General features: G+C 51.3%; 1 protein-coding gene across 1 annotated transcript in view; it reads left to right on the top strand.

Annotated features, from left to right (window-relative positions):
- The first annotated feature begins 1619 nt into the window (after positions 1-1619).
- LOC141733428 (tetraspanin-15-like) overlaps positions 1620-14098 on the top strand; it is a 50859-nt gene continuing 38380 nt past the window's right edge. Inside the window, exons 1-2 of the mRNA XM_074563776.1 lie at positions 1620-1816; positions 9834-10019. Coding sequence (XP_074419877.1) covers positions 1730-1816; positions 9834-10019 — 273 coding nt within the window. The 5' untranslated portion in view covers positions 1620-1729. The remainder of the gene's footprint in view (positions 1817-9833; positions 10020-14098) is intronic.

Genomic DNA, 14098 nt, shown 5'->3' with positions numbered 1-14098 from the left:
GCAGCCCTGGCTCGCCGTTATTTCTTCAAACCTTGCTCGAAATTCTCCATTCGGCTCCTGCGGAGAGAAGCAGCATCTTCCTCCCGAGAGCTGGGGGTTTTTAAAACGTTTCCCAGGCCGCGAGCCGAGTCGCCGCTTTTTCGTCCCGTCTCTGATCCGTGCTGAGTCGGGCTGCGGAAATGAAGGGTGCTGCCCTGCATTGTCGGAGACTGCAGACGCGGCTTTTCCAAGCTCCTCTTTTTATTAAACACCACTTTTACGCTCTCTAGTACTATGTTTATACGGACGTACAAACCCTTCCAGGAGCTGTGCGATCTCCCCGTGCAGGTTTCTTGCTCCACTTCCCTTTTCTTTCACGCGTTACACCTCCCCGAGCCCGGGTGGAATCATTTCTCTTTCCTTTTTCCTTCTCACGCGAGCGCCGGGCGGCTCAAGGTGGTGTCGGAAGGGAGGCGTTGCTCGCAGTAGGGAGCTACGACAGGTAAATCTGGACATCGCTCTCCGGTCCTGGGCTCCGAGCAACTGTCTGGGGGACGTTTGTCCCTGATCTTGATGGATTTTGAGCTGCCACTTCACCCTTTGCTGCTGCAGGATTGGAATGGGCTCTATCATAGAATCACAGGATTTACCCGGGTTGGAAGGGAGCTTTCAGATCATCGAGTCCAACCATCAACCCAGCTCTGACAAAAACCATCACTAAGCCATATCTCTAAGCACTATGTCTACGTGTCTTTTAAATACTTCCAAGAATCCTAGAATATCTCAAGTTGGAAGGGACCCATAAGGATCATTGGTGCCATCACCACTTCCCTGGGGACCCTCTTCCAGCGACCGGCCACCCTCTTCGTGAAGAACCTTTTCCTAATGTCCAGTCTTAACTTCAATTAACATCTTTAGAAATGCTTGTGTGATTACAGCACCTGACTAATAGACCTTATTTACGACAAAATAAAACTTTCTTACTTCCCCGAGTTCCAGAGCAATCAAGAAGGATCCATCACAAGCTTAGTCATGGCAATGACTGTTGTAAACAAATGCTGCGTACCATGAATGCCAGAAACTAGTATTTTTGTCTCTTTTTTAATGGACCCTGTTCGCCTTCAACAGCAGAAGGACAGAAAGAACCCAACCGGAAGAGTTATCATCCATTCTAAGATGAGTGACGCGTGAGCAGAAAGCTGTGAATGCTGTGCTGAGGTTATCGCACGTCGCTGTCATCGGGGCGGCAACATTTTGCCCTGCTGACCAAACTTTGGGAATCATTCCCGGAACAGACACTTCAACTTTCTTGTGCCTCTACCGTTACAGTAATGAAAAGTGAACAAAAATGTTGAGCAGCTGTGGATGGAAGTCAACGCCGATGTAAGAAAAATACACTGAAATCTGCAATACCAGAGTGTTGTTACAAAAATACTCCACATCTGGCCCTGATTGCAATATGTCTGTCGTTAAAAATTTGCTTACATTGATTTAAACGGAGCTTTGCTATTGCGGAACCCAAGCAACGAACTCAGTAAAGGGTTAACGCCGGCCGCTTTGTGCCGCTGCTGCCTTCCCTCTAATTGCTCTCCGCTCCTGCCAGGCGGAAGTTGGAGCCAGCAGTTCAAGTTCAAGGCTTCCCCGTGTGCATGTGGGCGCTTTTGCGGCTCCGCGGCGGAGGGCAGGAGCCGGCCGGAGCTGGGAAGGGCCGGCGGGCAGCGAGCAAACCCCTCTGGCCGGAGCTTCAAGGATGGCTCAAGCCTCCGAGTGCCGAAATTCCCACCTTTATTACTACAGCATCAAATTTGCCCTGTCCACTTACGCCACCCTCTTCTCGGTAGGTGCTCCGGTTGCTTTTCTGTCCTTCCTGGTGTCTTTCCCTCCGCCACACCACCCCCCTGGGTTGGATTTTACTGTGCACTGTGGAAATTTCCCCTTCCAAAGCATCAAATTCTCGCGGGAAAACCTGGTGCGGCGAAGCCCCTCGTGCTGGGTCCAAAACGGGCAATCGTGGGCAAAACTGCAGGTTTTGGTGGATTTAAGAGCACCTCCCTTTCCCCAGAGCCGCTCTTGCAAATCCCTCGAGGCGGCGAGTCGCATTTTCAGGCATAAACAGGGAAATTTCATGTTTTCACCACGCGAGGACCCACTGGGCCACCCGGACCCCCTGCCCCTCTCGGCCGTTGCCTTTACGTCGTTCCATAGGGACAAGGCACGAAAGCAGACATCACCTGGCGGGTATTTTAGCCAGGTTGGTTATTTTAAGAGGCAAAATTAAAGCTTGTTTTTAAGCGGTTCTGAATCATTGAGCTACAACTGGGGCGAGGCTTCCCCGACAGCCGGGAGGTGCAAACACGTGTCAGAGCAGGGGAGGGGGAAGCAAGAAATTCCCTGTCCCTTTGGGGGCTGTGACTCCTCAGTTAATGCGGAATTAGCACCTTCCTGGGGTTACTTTTGGGGAATCCGGTTCATATTTCCAGATATTTCTTCTCGAGGTCTAATTAATCATCTTTCCCCCTTGCGCGGCTGCCCGCTGGGCACCTATGGTGGTACGTGTTGGCTAATTGCATGGGTGTAATTGCAGAACTATCTGCGCGAGTTCCCACGCAGGCTGCGAAGGGTAAATGGGGTGACCGGCAGAGTTGGAAAATGCTTTCTGTTTCCTTATTTATTTATTTCTTTATTTTAATGAATGAGCTCATTGGGAGGGCAGCACTTGCCCTCACTAGCTGGGGACTGCGAAGCCCCTTGTCCCGCTGCGCCGAGTGACTTGTGCCCATCCCAGGGCATGAATGAGAATAAGGAAAAGTGTTTTTTTTTTTTTTTTTTTGTCAAGTATCTTACTGATTTCCTTGTGGCTTGCTGGGTAGGAAGGCTCCCGAGGGAAGAGGAGACTCCAATATCTCCCACGGGGTGGCCAGGACCCTCATGGGACTCCCACCGCACCCGGCGAGATGAAAAATAATCCAGATTTTGTAACCCCTTTGTAGCTGCAGTTTGAGTTTTGGGTAAGGATAGCGCAGTATTTTTGCTGGCAGAATTAATCTGTGGGAAAACCCGTCGCTGTAGTTTTGGTTTCTCGAAAGAGCTGAGTTTCGCCTGGCTTGAGGTTTCCCAGAAAGCAGCTGTGTGGTTGGGGAAGAGGGAGAGGATTTTGCTTTTTTCCCAACTAAGCTGAACCCAGGTCAGGGCTGCGCTTTGCAAACGTAGATTAACCACGGGATGCGCGCCCGCAATCTCGATACCAGATGCTTATTAATTGCTGGGGGATTTGGGTGGGAGGGGCTCAGTTGGGGCATCCTGGCAAGATGAGCCTCAACAATTTCCCGGCAACTGGGAAATAGCTGCAAAAAAGCCATTTTGAATTGTTCCGACCCAGCCCGCCTTCAGCCCTGGGGTGGTCCTTGCGCGGGGACGTTGCCCCACTGAATCCGTACGGATCGCGTGGGTCCTTGCGAGCTCTTCAGCTGCCTGACCTACTTCTGGCCTCATTTGCCCACGTCTCCGCCAAATTAATTCAACGGTGCTGCCGAACCCTTCAAAGCCTCATTAACCAGACACGACCGGGGCTGGGTTTCTCTTTGGCCAAATGCACTTGATTAAAAAAAAAAAAATAATGATTGTGTAGGAACTTCTCATGAAAACTTCAAAAATTTAACGTCCCTGGAGAAAAATTCAGTGGAATAAGACTTGGAGTTGGTTCATCAGGAAGGATCAAGGAGGTTTGGGGTGAGATTGATCGTGGTTTTCTAGAGTAGGGTTGGCCCAGGCTGCAGAAAACTGTTTCTAATGCCGCTAGATCCTTCTCAGTGCTTTCCTGTAATGCAAGCAGGTGTTTTTAGGTGGGAAAAATCAGTAAAGGAGTGTGGGATAAGCCAGAAAGTGCCTTTAAACCAAATACAGAGCAAACGGCAGAGATGTTCGAGCATCGCGGTTGGACCTGCTGGTTTTATACAGGCAGGTTTAATCCTCGTTGTCGAGGATTCAGCAGAGCGTGGATTTGAAGTTTTCTTTTGAAAAAGAAATGCTTCTTTCCTTTTCTCACTTTTCCCATAAAGTTGAAAACTGCTCTTTTAATTGACCCTTATAATAGCGTATTTTTTTTACATTCCTACCTACCGTCAGCAGTTAAGCATTATACGATGTATTTAATCGCTGCGTTATTAATCTTGTGATTCTATCTTTTAATGACTAAAAGCATTCAGCGCTTTCTATATCACGGTTTCTCGCCTGCGCGTTACAATAAAACCTTCTGAGGAGGAGCAGGAGTGCCCTGTCTGCTAATTTGAAGGCAGACGGGTCTTCAAAAGCTGGGAAGAATGATTCTGCTGTGAGCTGGGGATTTGAAAAACGAGAGTTTTGCCCTTAATTTTGCACCTCTGGCCATCTTGGATGGAGAACGAAGTGGTGGCCCGGCTCCTGCCCGGACCGTGGCTCTGACTCACGGAATCTGGCTGCTGGGGTCTGCGTGGGCTTGAAGCCACCGTCGTCATGACTTTTTGGTGTTCCCGAATAAGGAGAAATTATTGCCTTGCGTTAGCGCGGCGTTGACTCATCCAATTAATGCCGTTCACCCTGGAATGAGCCGTATCTGCTGCTTGGCCCTTGGCAGGCTTCAAGGTTGCTCTGCCTTGGCCGTGTTAATGTCCCCTTGGATTCGTGGTGGCCATTTGCTCTGCTGGTGGCTATGGGGAACTCCCATTACTTAGGTCTTTTGGGCCTTGGACAAGGGAAATGTGGCATCTCTTAGGTATTTGGTGGGATTTTTAGTGGGATGCTCCGAGGGCTGTGAGGACAGGCTGAGAGAGCTGGGGGGGTTCAGCCTGGAGAAGAGAAGGCTCCGGGGAGACCTTGGAGCCCCTTCCAGTCCCTAAAGGGGCTCCAGGAAAGCTGGGGAGGGACTCTGGATCAGGGAGGGCAGCCATGGGATGAGGGGGAAGGATTTTAAACTGAAATGGGGGAGATTGAGATGAGATATTGGGAAGAAATTGTTTGCTGTGAGGGTGGTGAGCCCCTGGCCCAGGTTGCCCAGAGAAGCTGTGGCTGCCCCATCCCTGGAGGGGTTCAAGGCCAGGTTGGCCGGGGCTTGGAGCAACCTGGGCTGGTGGGAGGTGTCCCTGCCCAGGGCAGGGGGTTGGAATTACATGGTCTTTAAGTTCCCTTCCAACCCAAACCATCCTGTGATTCTATGGTTTTTAGGACAGGGTAGGACCGTATGTGTCTCTTGGTAGCACTGGTAGGACTATGGACGTCACTTGTTCACATTGGGCGGCTGCCTCTGTGCCAAAGCCAAGTCACGTAAGGACGGAGAAGCAGTCACAAGCACCAGAGAGCCTGTGGCTTGAAGAGAGCTTTGCAAACTCCCTGTCTCACCTCTGGGATAGCTGTGAGCTCAAGGCACTCGTTTGGCACCCACCACACCCTGCCGGCATCATCAGAGCTGTGTATTATATTATTTTCTATTCATTAATTGCATTTCATCCCACTTCTTGACCTCCAGGTCTCAAAATGACTTTGCGATCAGTGGGACAGGGATTTCCACCAGGGATTTCCACCTTTAGCTCTTCTCCCTCCCAGGTCCCCAACTCCCCCCGCCAGCTCTTTCCTTGCCATTAGATGGAGAAATTCCTGGAGAGGAAAACCAGCATCTCTATATCCCACTAAGAAGAGACGAGGTTGGAGCAAAACAGCTTTGGAAATGGGCCGCGAAGGTGGGGATGGGTCGGTCCTAGCAGCTTGTATCGGGCTGAGAAATTCCAGTTTGCAGCTTTATCCATGCAGGAAAATGGGAGGGAGGGAGGAGAGCGCGTCACGGGGGTCCTTTTTTGGGATGGGAATGGAGGTTGGACGTCCCGGGGCGGTTGCTCGCTGCCCTCCATCCCCTGCCCACTCAGCTCCGACGAGACTCCACCGAGCCCTACAATCAAGCAGGGCAGAAATGAAAACCCGAAGGTGGGTTTCTTCCCAGTTTGTAAGAGGCGAATTGACGCAGGACGCCTTCATCGCACCGTCTGGCGGAGCTGCGGCCGCCCCCTTGGCTTTCCCCGCGGCGAGGGTTCAATCGTGTGGTTATTGTCATACGGAAACGGGGTAATCATCCTCTCGTTAGAGGGTAAGCGCAGATTTGCTTTTACTCTTAGATGCATTGCGGAGCAGTCGTAATTACCGGCTGCTGTCTGGCCTGGGGTTTGCACTGTATTAAGGCGATCACTGGGCAATTAATGTGTAACTAGAGAGGATTTACCACCAAACTTCATTATGTGCTTTACTGTGTCATCGAGCGTGGGTGGTAGGCGAGGGTTGTGGCGCCGGGAATCAAAAATATCTGTGCTGATTGAATTCGTACGGCAAAAGCACCCTCCTCTCCCCGAGAAAGCCGGTGGTGGCAAGCAGGGCAGGCAGGCTTTGCGAGGCGCGCCGCGAACTTTTCCTGCTGCTTTTGATGCCCATCTGCGGCCGAAGGGGGACGGGATGATCAGGTTTTTCATGAAAGACATGGTTATTCCCCTTGCAGTTTTTTACAGTGCTGGATAGGTCCTGGCAAAGACGTTGATGTTGCCACTTTGTTCCAAATCCATCATTTTTTGCAGAGAAATGCTGCTTTTCAGGGAATGCTGGTCTTTCTCCCCAGCTATTTTCCATCCAACTCCCTCTGCAGCAGCATCGCTATCTGCTCCTCCTTCCAAAACTCATTAAACTCCAGCAAGCCTTTCTTTGCAATCTGCCTTTGCTGGGAGATGTGCCAGTATATCCATTCCCTTCCGCGAGGTGTGTGTGGCTTTTCAAGATGCTTTCTTGTGCTTTTAAGCTGCTGTGAGTAGAACCAGCTCTTCTTTTTTTTTTTAATTGGAGGGTGGTTTTTAGCTGTCGGGGTGTGGACATGGGTTGGGGGTCCAGCCGGCAGCACTAAACCCTTGGCAAAGCAGGTTGCAAGGGGCCGGGTGACCTTTTAAACGAAGAGCTAAGAAAGGAGAGCGCCAAAAAATTCGGGTGGATCAGCTCAATATTTGCTTGTTAGAATCCAGGTTGGGCGGAGAACGGCTGGAGGGCAACCCTGAGGAGAAGGGCTTGGGGGTGTTGGTGGATGAGAAGCTCAACACAACCCGGCAAAGTGCGCTGGCAGCCCAGAAACCCCCCGCAGCCTGGGCTGCATCCCCAGCAGTGTGGGCAGCGGGGCGAGGGGGGGATTCTGCCCCTTTGCCCCACTCGGGAGAGACCCCCCTGCAGTGCTGCCTCCAGCCCTAGGGACATTGGGAGGACACGGAGCTGTTGGAGCGGGGCCGGAGGAGGCCCCGGAGATGCTGGGAGGGCTGGAGCCCCTCTGCTGTGAGGACAGGCTGAGAGAGCTGGGGGGGTTCAGCCTGGAGAAGAGAAGGCTCCGGGGAGACCTTGGAGCCCCTTCCAGTCCCTAAAGGGGCTCCAGGAAAGCTGGGGAGGGACTCTGGAGCAGGGAGGGGAGCCATGGGACGAGGGGGAAGGGTTTTACACTGACAGAGGGGAGATTGAGATGAGATATTAGGAAGGAATTTTTCATTCTGAGGGTGGTGAGCCCCTGGCCCAGGTTGCCCAGAGAAGCTGTGGCTGCCCCATCCCTGGAGGGGTTCAAGGCCAGGTTGGCCGGGGCTTGGAGCAACCTGGGCTGGTGGGAGGTGTCCCTGCCCAGGGCTGGGGGTGGCACTGGGTGATCTTTAAGGTCCCTTCCAATCCAAACCATTCTATGACGGTTAGTCCCAGGGACTAGTTTGAGTTGCTTGCCCATAAATCGCACGTGGCCTTTTCCAAGCCATGAAACCCAAAAGACGCCATGCAGCATGGCCTGGCTTTCTGTCAGTATCTCCGCATGCCGTGCAGCGCCTTTTCCCCACTGCGTTTGCATTTCCCCATTGCCTTTGCGTGGCAAATAAGCGGTGCGTGCCCCGCTCCGAACAAGAAGGGTGTTAGCGTGGCACTGGTGGGGGTTTCCCTGCCAAAGCCATGGCCGTGGCGATGCTGGAGGAAGGACCAGCACCATCCTACAGCAGCCTTGTGCACGCCACGTACTTTAAATTTTTCAAGGATACTTTCAGCCCTGGAAAAACTATTTGTAAGCAATTCACGTGTCCGTCCTGCAAACCCTCCTGGGTTTCTCTCCCCCGCTGGCAGGTGAAGCCCTTCCCGTGCACGCTGCTCCCTCAGCCCCTCGAGCATCGAGCCCTCGACCCCCCTCCTGGCTTTGCTCCCTGCGCTTCCCGTGATCTCTTCCCTCGCTCGCATCGCAGATGGATTAATTAAAACGGAGAAAGTGCTTCTGATTGGCACGCAGGAGGAACGGCGGGGATTAGCAGGGTGTGCATTAATGTCTACCCCCCGCCTTCAAAGCCAAATGTATTTCCTGGGACACCGTATAAGAGAGAAACATTAAATCAAACCTAATCCCAACGCACCAACCTGACGCTTAAAATAGAGTATAAGGATGAAACTGTGATTAAAAGCCTGTTAATAGAAATAGGCCTGTCTGTGTAGTTTCGAATAACTAAAATATCATGAGGCTAAATTTCACTTTCTGAGAAATTTCAGTTCCTTTAGAGATGAGCTGGAGCCTGGAAGCGGACAGTGATTGATAGACATAAACTAGCCCCAAAACCACACCAGAAATGGTGTCCAGGCGGAGTGGAGAAGGAAAAAAAATAAATAAACTCCCCCTAAAAAAGCTAAGATTGTGCATGAAAATTAAGGGTTTGGTGTGAATTAGCAGGAGGAGTTCGAGCAAACTCGTTAGGAGCAACGAAGCCTTTTGGAAAGGTGGAAGCGATGGTGTCATTTGTCTCAGTGGCCAGTCTTCAAACGAGGACAAGTAGAAAAGGAGAAAATGATGGAAAAGGAGCAAAAAAAAAAAAAAAAAGGCATTTTTTTCTCCTTGTTGGAGATGTAGGTTTTTGAGTTCGAGTGTCTGTGGCTGGGGGCTTTCCCCCAGGAGGCTCCCGCTGCCATTTGGAGTGGGGAGGGCAGCAAAAAGCAACATGAAAAGGTCTCCGGATGCTCCTCGTTTTCCTCGCTGACCTTTTCAGGTGTCAGCTCGGCGCCGGCTGAGAAGCCGCTCGCCTCCGGCTGCGCCGCAGGGCCGACAGGCGCGATGCGAATGGCTCCTGACAGCACCAAACGCTTGGGATCGCGGAGCTGGCTTTGATGTTGAAGGAGCTGAAGGGACGTAAAGAGCCCTTTGCAGAACCTTGCTTTATCCCGGCATCATTAGGCTCTCTTTTTCAACCAGAGCTGTTTCATTGAAGGGGGAGAGAGGGGAAGAAGGTTGTCATAAATAATCCGTTGCTTTTCTTTATGGCACTTTTCATCCAGGGATCAAAAGTGCTTTGTAACGGTGCCGTTAGCTTTGTTTTGAATAGCCGGGGCCAGCGTGTGAAGGGAGGGCGAGCTGTGGGTTTGGGTGCGGAGCCGGTGCTCACGCCAGGTGTAAAAATGCTGGAGGGAAATGAGCGGTTTTGGGGGTCGTGCTGTCTCAAGGTGGCGTTTGGGAGGGTGGGCTGTGGGTCTTAATGACTATCAAACCCAAGGCAAGGGCCAAGCTGAGCATCCAGACAGACCATAAAGGGAGGGGAGAGGGAAAACCTGGCAAAACCTGTCCAGCTGGATTGATCGTGCTGCAATTATACCTCCCCTTCCCAGCCAGAGGGAGAGCAGCCCAGCCTTGAGCAAAGGGGATGAGCGCTGACGGCACCATTTGGGATTGGGCTGTAAATGGCCTGGAGTTGGGTGGGTTCTCCTTGGCCATCTGGGACATCTTCAACCTCCGCCTCTCCCTCGAAGCCTCTGCTTTTACCCCGCAGGCGTGTGAATCCCATCCCGTGCTTCCCTTGCAGATCCTTGGCCTCGTGATCCTGTGCGTTGGGATTTACGCCGAAGTGGAGAGACAAAAGCACAAAACCTTGGAAGGGATCTTCCTGGCTCCGGCCATCATCCTCCTCCTGCTGGGCTTCACCATGTTCGGCGTCTCCTTCGTGGGCATGGTGGGGTCCCTCAGGGACAACCGGATGCTGCTGAAGACGGTAAGGCTGTTACCGCGCTCCCCGTGCAGCCCTCGGGACCGTCTGGGTGATCGCAAGGGGGAAAATTAATGTATCATAACGAGTCACCATCATGACTTACAGTGACAGTGTGCCCCTTCCTGGATTTAAATGCTCTCCTGATGTGACTGCTTGGTGTTTTCAGCTCAGCCATGAACCAGCGGAGGGGTAATGGGGAGAGGATGTATTTAAATTGCAGAGCTGGCACCCTAATTTCCCTGTTATCCATGGCTGAATGCCTCTGGACACCTGCGGGAAGCACTGCTGCCTTCCTCCAGGGGTAACAAGGGAGTTATATTTGGGGCTGAGATCCCATCTCTGGTGGAGCAAACTCTCCACTGTTAAGTTTATTTTAGCTGTGACAAAGCCGATAGACAATAGCTTCATTTCCTTTTGCGAAGGAGTTCTTAGCAGAGGGAAAAATTACTTTTGAAATCCAAACTGGAAGAGATCCAGAACACCAGGGCAAAGCTGTTCACTCCTAACCTGCTTTCCAGGGCTTTTGTCGGTGCATTGAGCATCCAACCACCCATCCTTCCTGCAGCTTATCCCTGCCCTTGCTCTGGGATAACACCTCTGCCCCCAGCGAGGAGCTGGAGGAGCTGGATTATAATCCATTCCCTCCATTCAGATGGGAGCGAAGCTCTTCCATCGCGCTCGGGGCCAACGCCCGTTGATGAGCTCCGTGACAGCTCTCTTGGCTCTTGGGCTGCGTCCGACGCTCCCTCGGTGAAGAAGTTGCTTTCGGATGAATAATCCGTGCTGGTCCACGGAGCCTTCCTGCCGGCTCACGCGTGCCTTGAGTGCTAAGGGTTTGCATAACACCTTCATCTCCCACTGGTTTGGGTTGATTGGTTTATAAAAATCAAACGCTCCGGGTAGCTAGCACTCACTTGTACCGGCTTGCAATATTGCTTTTAAAAATTGCTCGTCATTTGCATTTCCAATTAATACAGGTGGGAGCCTGAATCGGAAAACCAATATTGTCTTTGCTTCTGTATGAGCAGATGAAATTATCGTTGCTTTTTCGATACGTGTGGGTTTGTGCCACCTGCGAAGGGGTGGCTGTTTGCGTTGCCCTTGGGAAGGTTGCTGGGGTCATAAAACCATAGAATCGCCAAATCGCCTAGGTTGGAAGGGTCCTTTCAGATCATCTGGCCCGACCGTACGGGTCAAGGCTGGGCAGCGAGCGAGCAGAAGAGGTTTCCCATCGCATCTCCGTTGCGGCGTGGTACCGCCTGCTCCCGTCGAGAGCTGCCTCCCGACCCCGCGTGTTTGGAGGAGTCTCCAAGTGGTGGCCGGAGACATCCCGTCCGAGTGATACTTGTGGTGTTTCAATAGCCCTGACAGCGTGCTTGCTTAAAAATTAATTTTTCATTAATTCCCTGTCAACTGACTTGTTTCCTTCGGTTTGGATGCTAAATGAGAGCAAGGGGCATTCGCCTGGACTCAGTTATACTTCTAACAGATAATCCTCTTTTTCCTCTCCGGCAAAGCAACCGGCAAAGCTCTGTAGTTTCTAAGCCCAGAAAATATTTTTCCGCCAAAGCTGAAAGTGATGTTGCTGGTGGGGAACATTTCGTCTTCGTTCTCGTTTGTCTGCTTTTAAAGCTGTACGGTATTGTATTCGCTCTATCTCAGCTGAGTCCAAAGAAGGATAAGTACTTCAGATTTCCGATTATATTTTTCTTTCTGTGCTAATACTCATGAATCGCGGCTAATACTCTGTTTCCACAAACCCGGACCGAATTTGGAAGTGGAAAATTGACACATCAGAGGGTAGGAAATCTCATCCTTGGAGCGACTCGGGGCGACAGAAACCCAAGCTCATTAGCTGTATTTCACAGATTGTCGGCCGAATCAATTCTGCGATGGGCACGGCTGAGAGAAAGAAATAATCCTGCCCATTTTGGGTTGGCGCTTTTCTCTCCGTGGATATAAGCAGCTTCATGCCTGCCATGTGGAATAAATAAAGCGATACTCGTGCAAGTCATCGCGCACAATAACACTTGCGTCCCTTTTGGCTAGGATATAGGAAAGGGGATGTTTGTCTCGTGGGTCGAAATAGGTCCTGGGTGGTGGGTTTTTAGGGTTACTCAAGGCTCCTCGCCTGCCTTTAGCTGGCTGCAGAGCACCACAATTGCCCCGATGCTGCATTAATTATCTGTTTTCCAGGAGCAGATAAATTAGGTGGTATTTCATAGAATCGTAGAATCCTTTAGGCTGGAATGGACCTTTAAGATCATCGAGTCCAACCGTTGACCTAGCACTGCCAAGTCCACCACGAAACCATGAATCCACTAAACCACCGTCCGTTTCTGCTAATGGATCCAGCCTAATTCCCAGTGTCGGAGCTGAAACGCTGTTTTCCCCAGGGATATATTCAGCTTGATGGGCATCAGCACCAGGAGGAGAGCACAAAGGGAGTGAAGCATTTTGGAAATGCTCTCAATGAGGAGATGAATAAGGGTGTTCCTCGCGCAGGCATTGCCCAGGTGCGCAAATACGGGAGGTATTTCTGGTCTGCGCGGAGGTGAAAAGCGTAACGCCGCCTCTTCTCGTAGGAAATAGCATTGCAAGCTCAGAGCGGACAAAAAAACCAGACTTAAAGATCGTTTCTGAGAGCCCCGGCCACGAGCGTGGGTTTGCATGTCCACCTCTGGCTTGCTCTGCCACCTTGGATGAGCCATGGAGGACTTGCCCGCTCAAAGGGGTTGCAGGTCTGCAGGGGAGCAACCTTGGATGAGTGTTTTCCTGGTGGAGATGCAGCTTATCCCAGCAAAAGTGCTTTATCCTTGTATCTGAAAGCAGTTCCCCGGTGAAACTGGGCTGCCCTGGGAAGACCCTTGCTGCTGGCATGGTTTTATGGCGCCGAATTACTTGGTGCTCTCTTGCGCTCTACCTGCTCATGGTCATATTGGCAAAACCACGCGGCCGCGCCGGGACTTCTCGGTTGTTTTTAGGTTGGAATTGTCTGTGAAATACATCAGCGTTTCCATCCAGGACCCAAAAGTGGGTGCTCCTACCAGGAATTCACAGGGGATTTCACTGCGGGCCATCCTCTCTCGTGCGGCAGCCTCTCGAGGTGTGGGAGACTGGGGGTTGGCTTTCATTTGTAGAAGTTGTTTCACACCCGTTTTCCGCTAAATTTTACCAGGAAAACTCTTGAAAAGACGTTATTGGTTAGTGGGGTTTGCAATCTGTTCACTTTGAGGGGGAATGCGGTGGTGCGGGGACCACGGAGGAGGGAGCTCTGCCCCGTGAGCCCCAAAAATGGACTCGGGACAGACCCTGGAGATTGTGTCATGAGGCAGCATAAAAATGCATCCGTCGATGCTGATGGAAAATGGATGCATGAATCCCTTTGGGCTCTTAGGAGCTGCGTGCGCAGATGTCCTGCAGCTGCTCCAACGCCCGCACACGCGGCTTGAGGGACCCCAAGCTAACGATGAGCACAAAACCCCCCCGAACTTCAAATCACTAATAAAAACTGACTTGTGGCTTCATCTCAAAATGCATCTTGTTAATCTGGAGAGCGGGTAATACATTCCTCTCCACCTGGGAGGAAAAATTTCAATGCCCTACAAAAATTTGTCAGATAGCACTTGACATTAATAACCTTTTTTGGTTTTTTTTTTTTTTTTTCCCCTAGGAGAAGTGCGGGTGCGCGCGCTCGTTAAATCCTCATTCATCTCAGTCACTTACTGCTGACAGATGGATTTTTATTTTCCTTCGCCCCCCGGACAAAAATCGACCAACATTTCTCTTGGGCGAAACAATTTGAAAAGCCACCCAGCTCCTAAATCCGCCCTTTGATATATTATTCCAATATCCGCCCGGCAAGGTATCACAAATTACGTCTTGGTTTTAATCTTTTCCTTATCAATCTCCTCCTCTCCACTCATCACCCGTAATTGCCACGCGCAAGCACGCAACTCTTCCCTGCGCGGCAGCCCGATTATCGCGTCTTTAATGACTTCTTTAATAACCTGAGCAAAGTTTATTCAATAAAGCCGCCCGCTTGCAATTCTCCGCTCAAGTTTATTAAAAAAAAATTAGAG

Source organism: Larus michahellis, chromosome 20 (genome assembly GCF_964199755.1).
Source record: "Larus michahellis chromosome 20, bLarMic1.1, whole genome shotgun sequence".
Taxonomy (NCBI): domain Eukaryota; kingdom Metazoa; phylum Chordata; class Aves; order Charadriiformes; family Laridae; genus Larus; species Larus michahellis.
The sequence above is the reverse complement of the archived record's forward strand: the minus strand, read 5'-3'. Positions and strand labels throughout refer to the sequence as shown.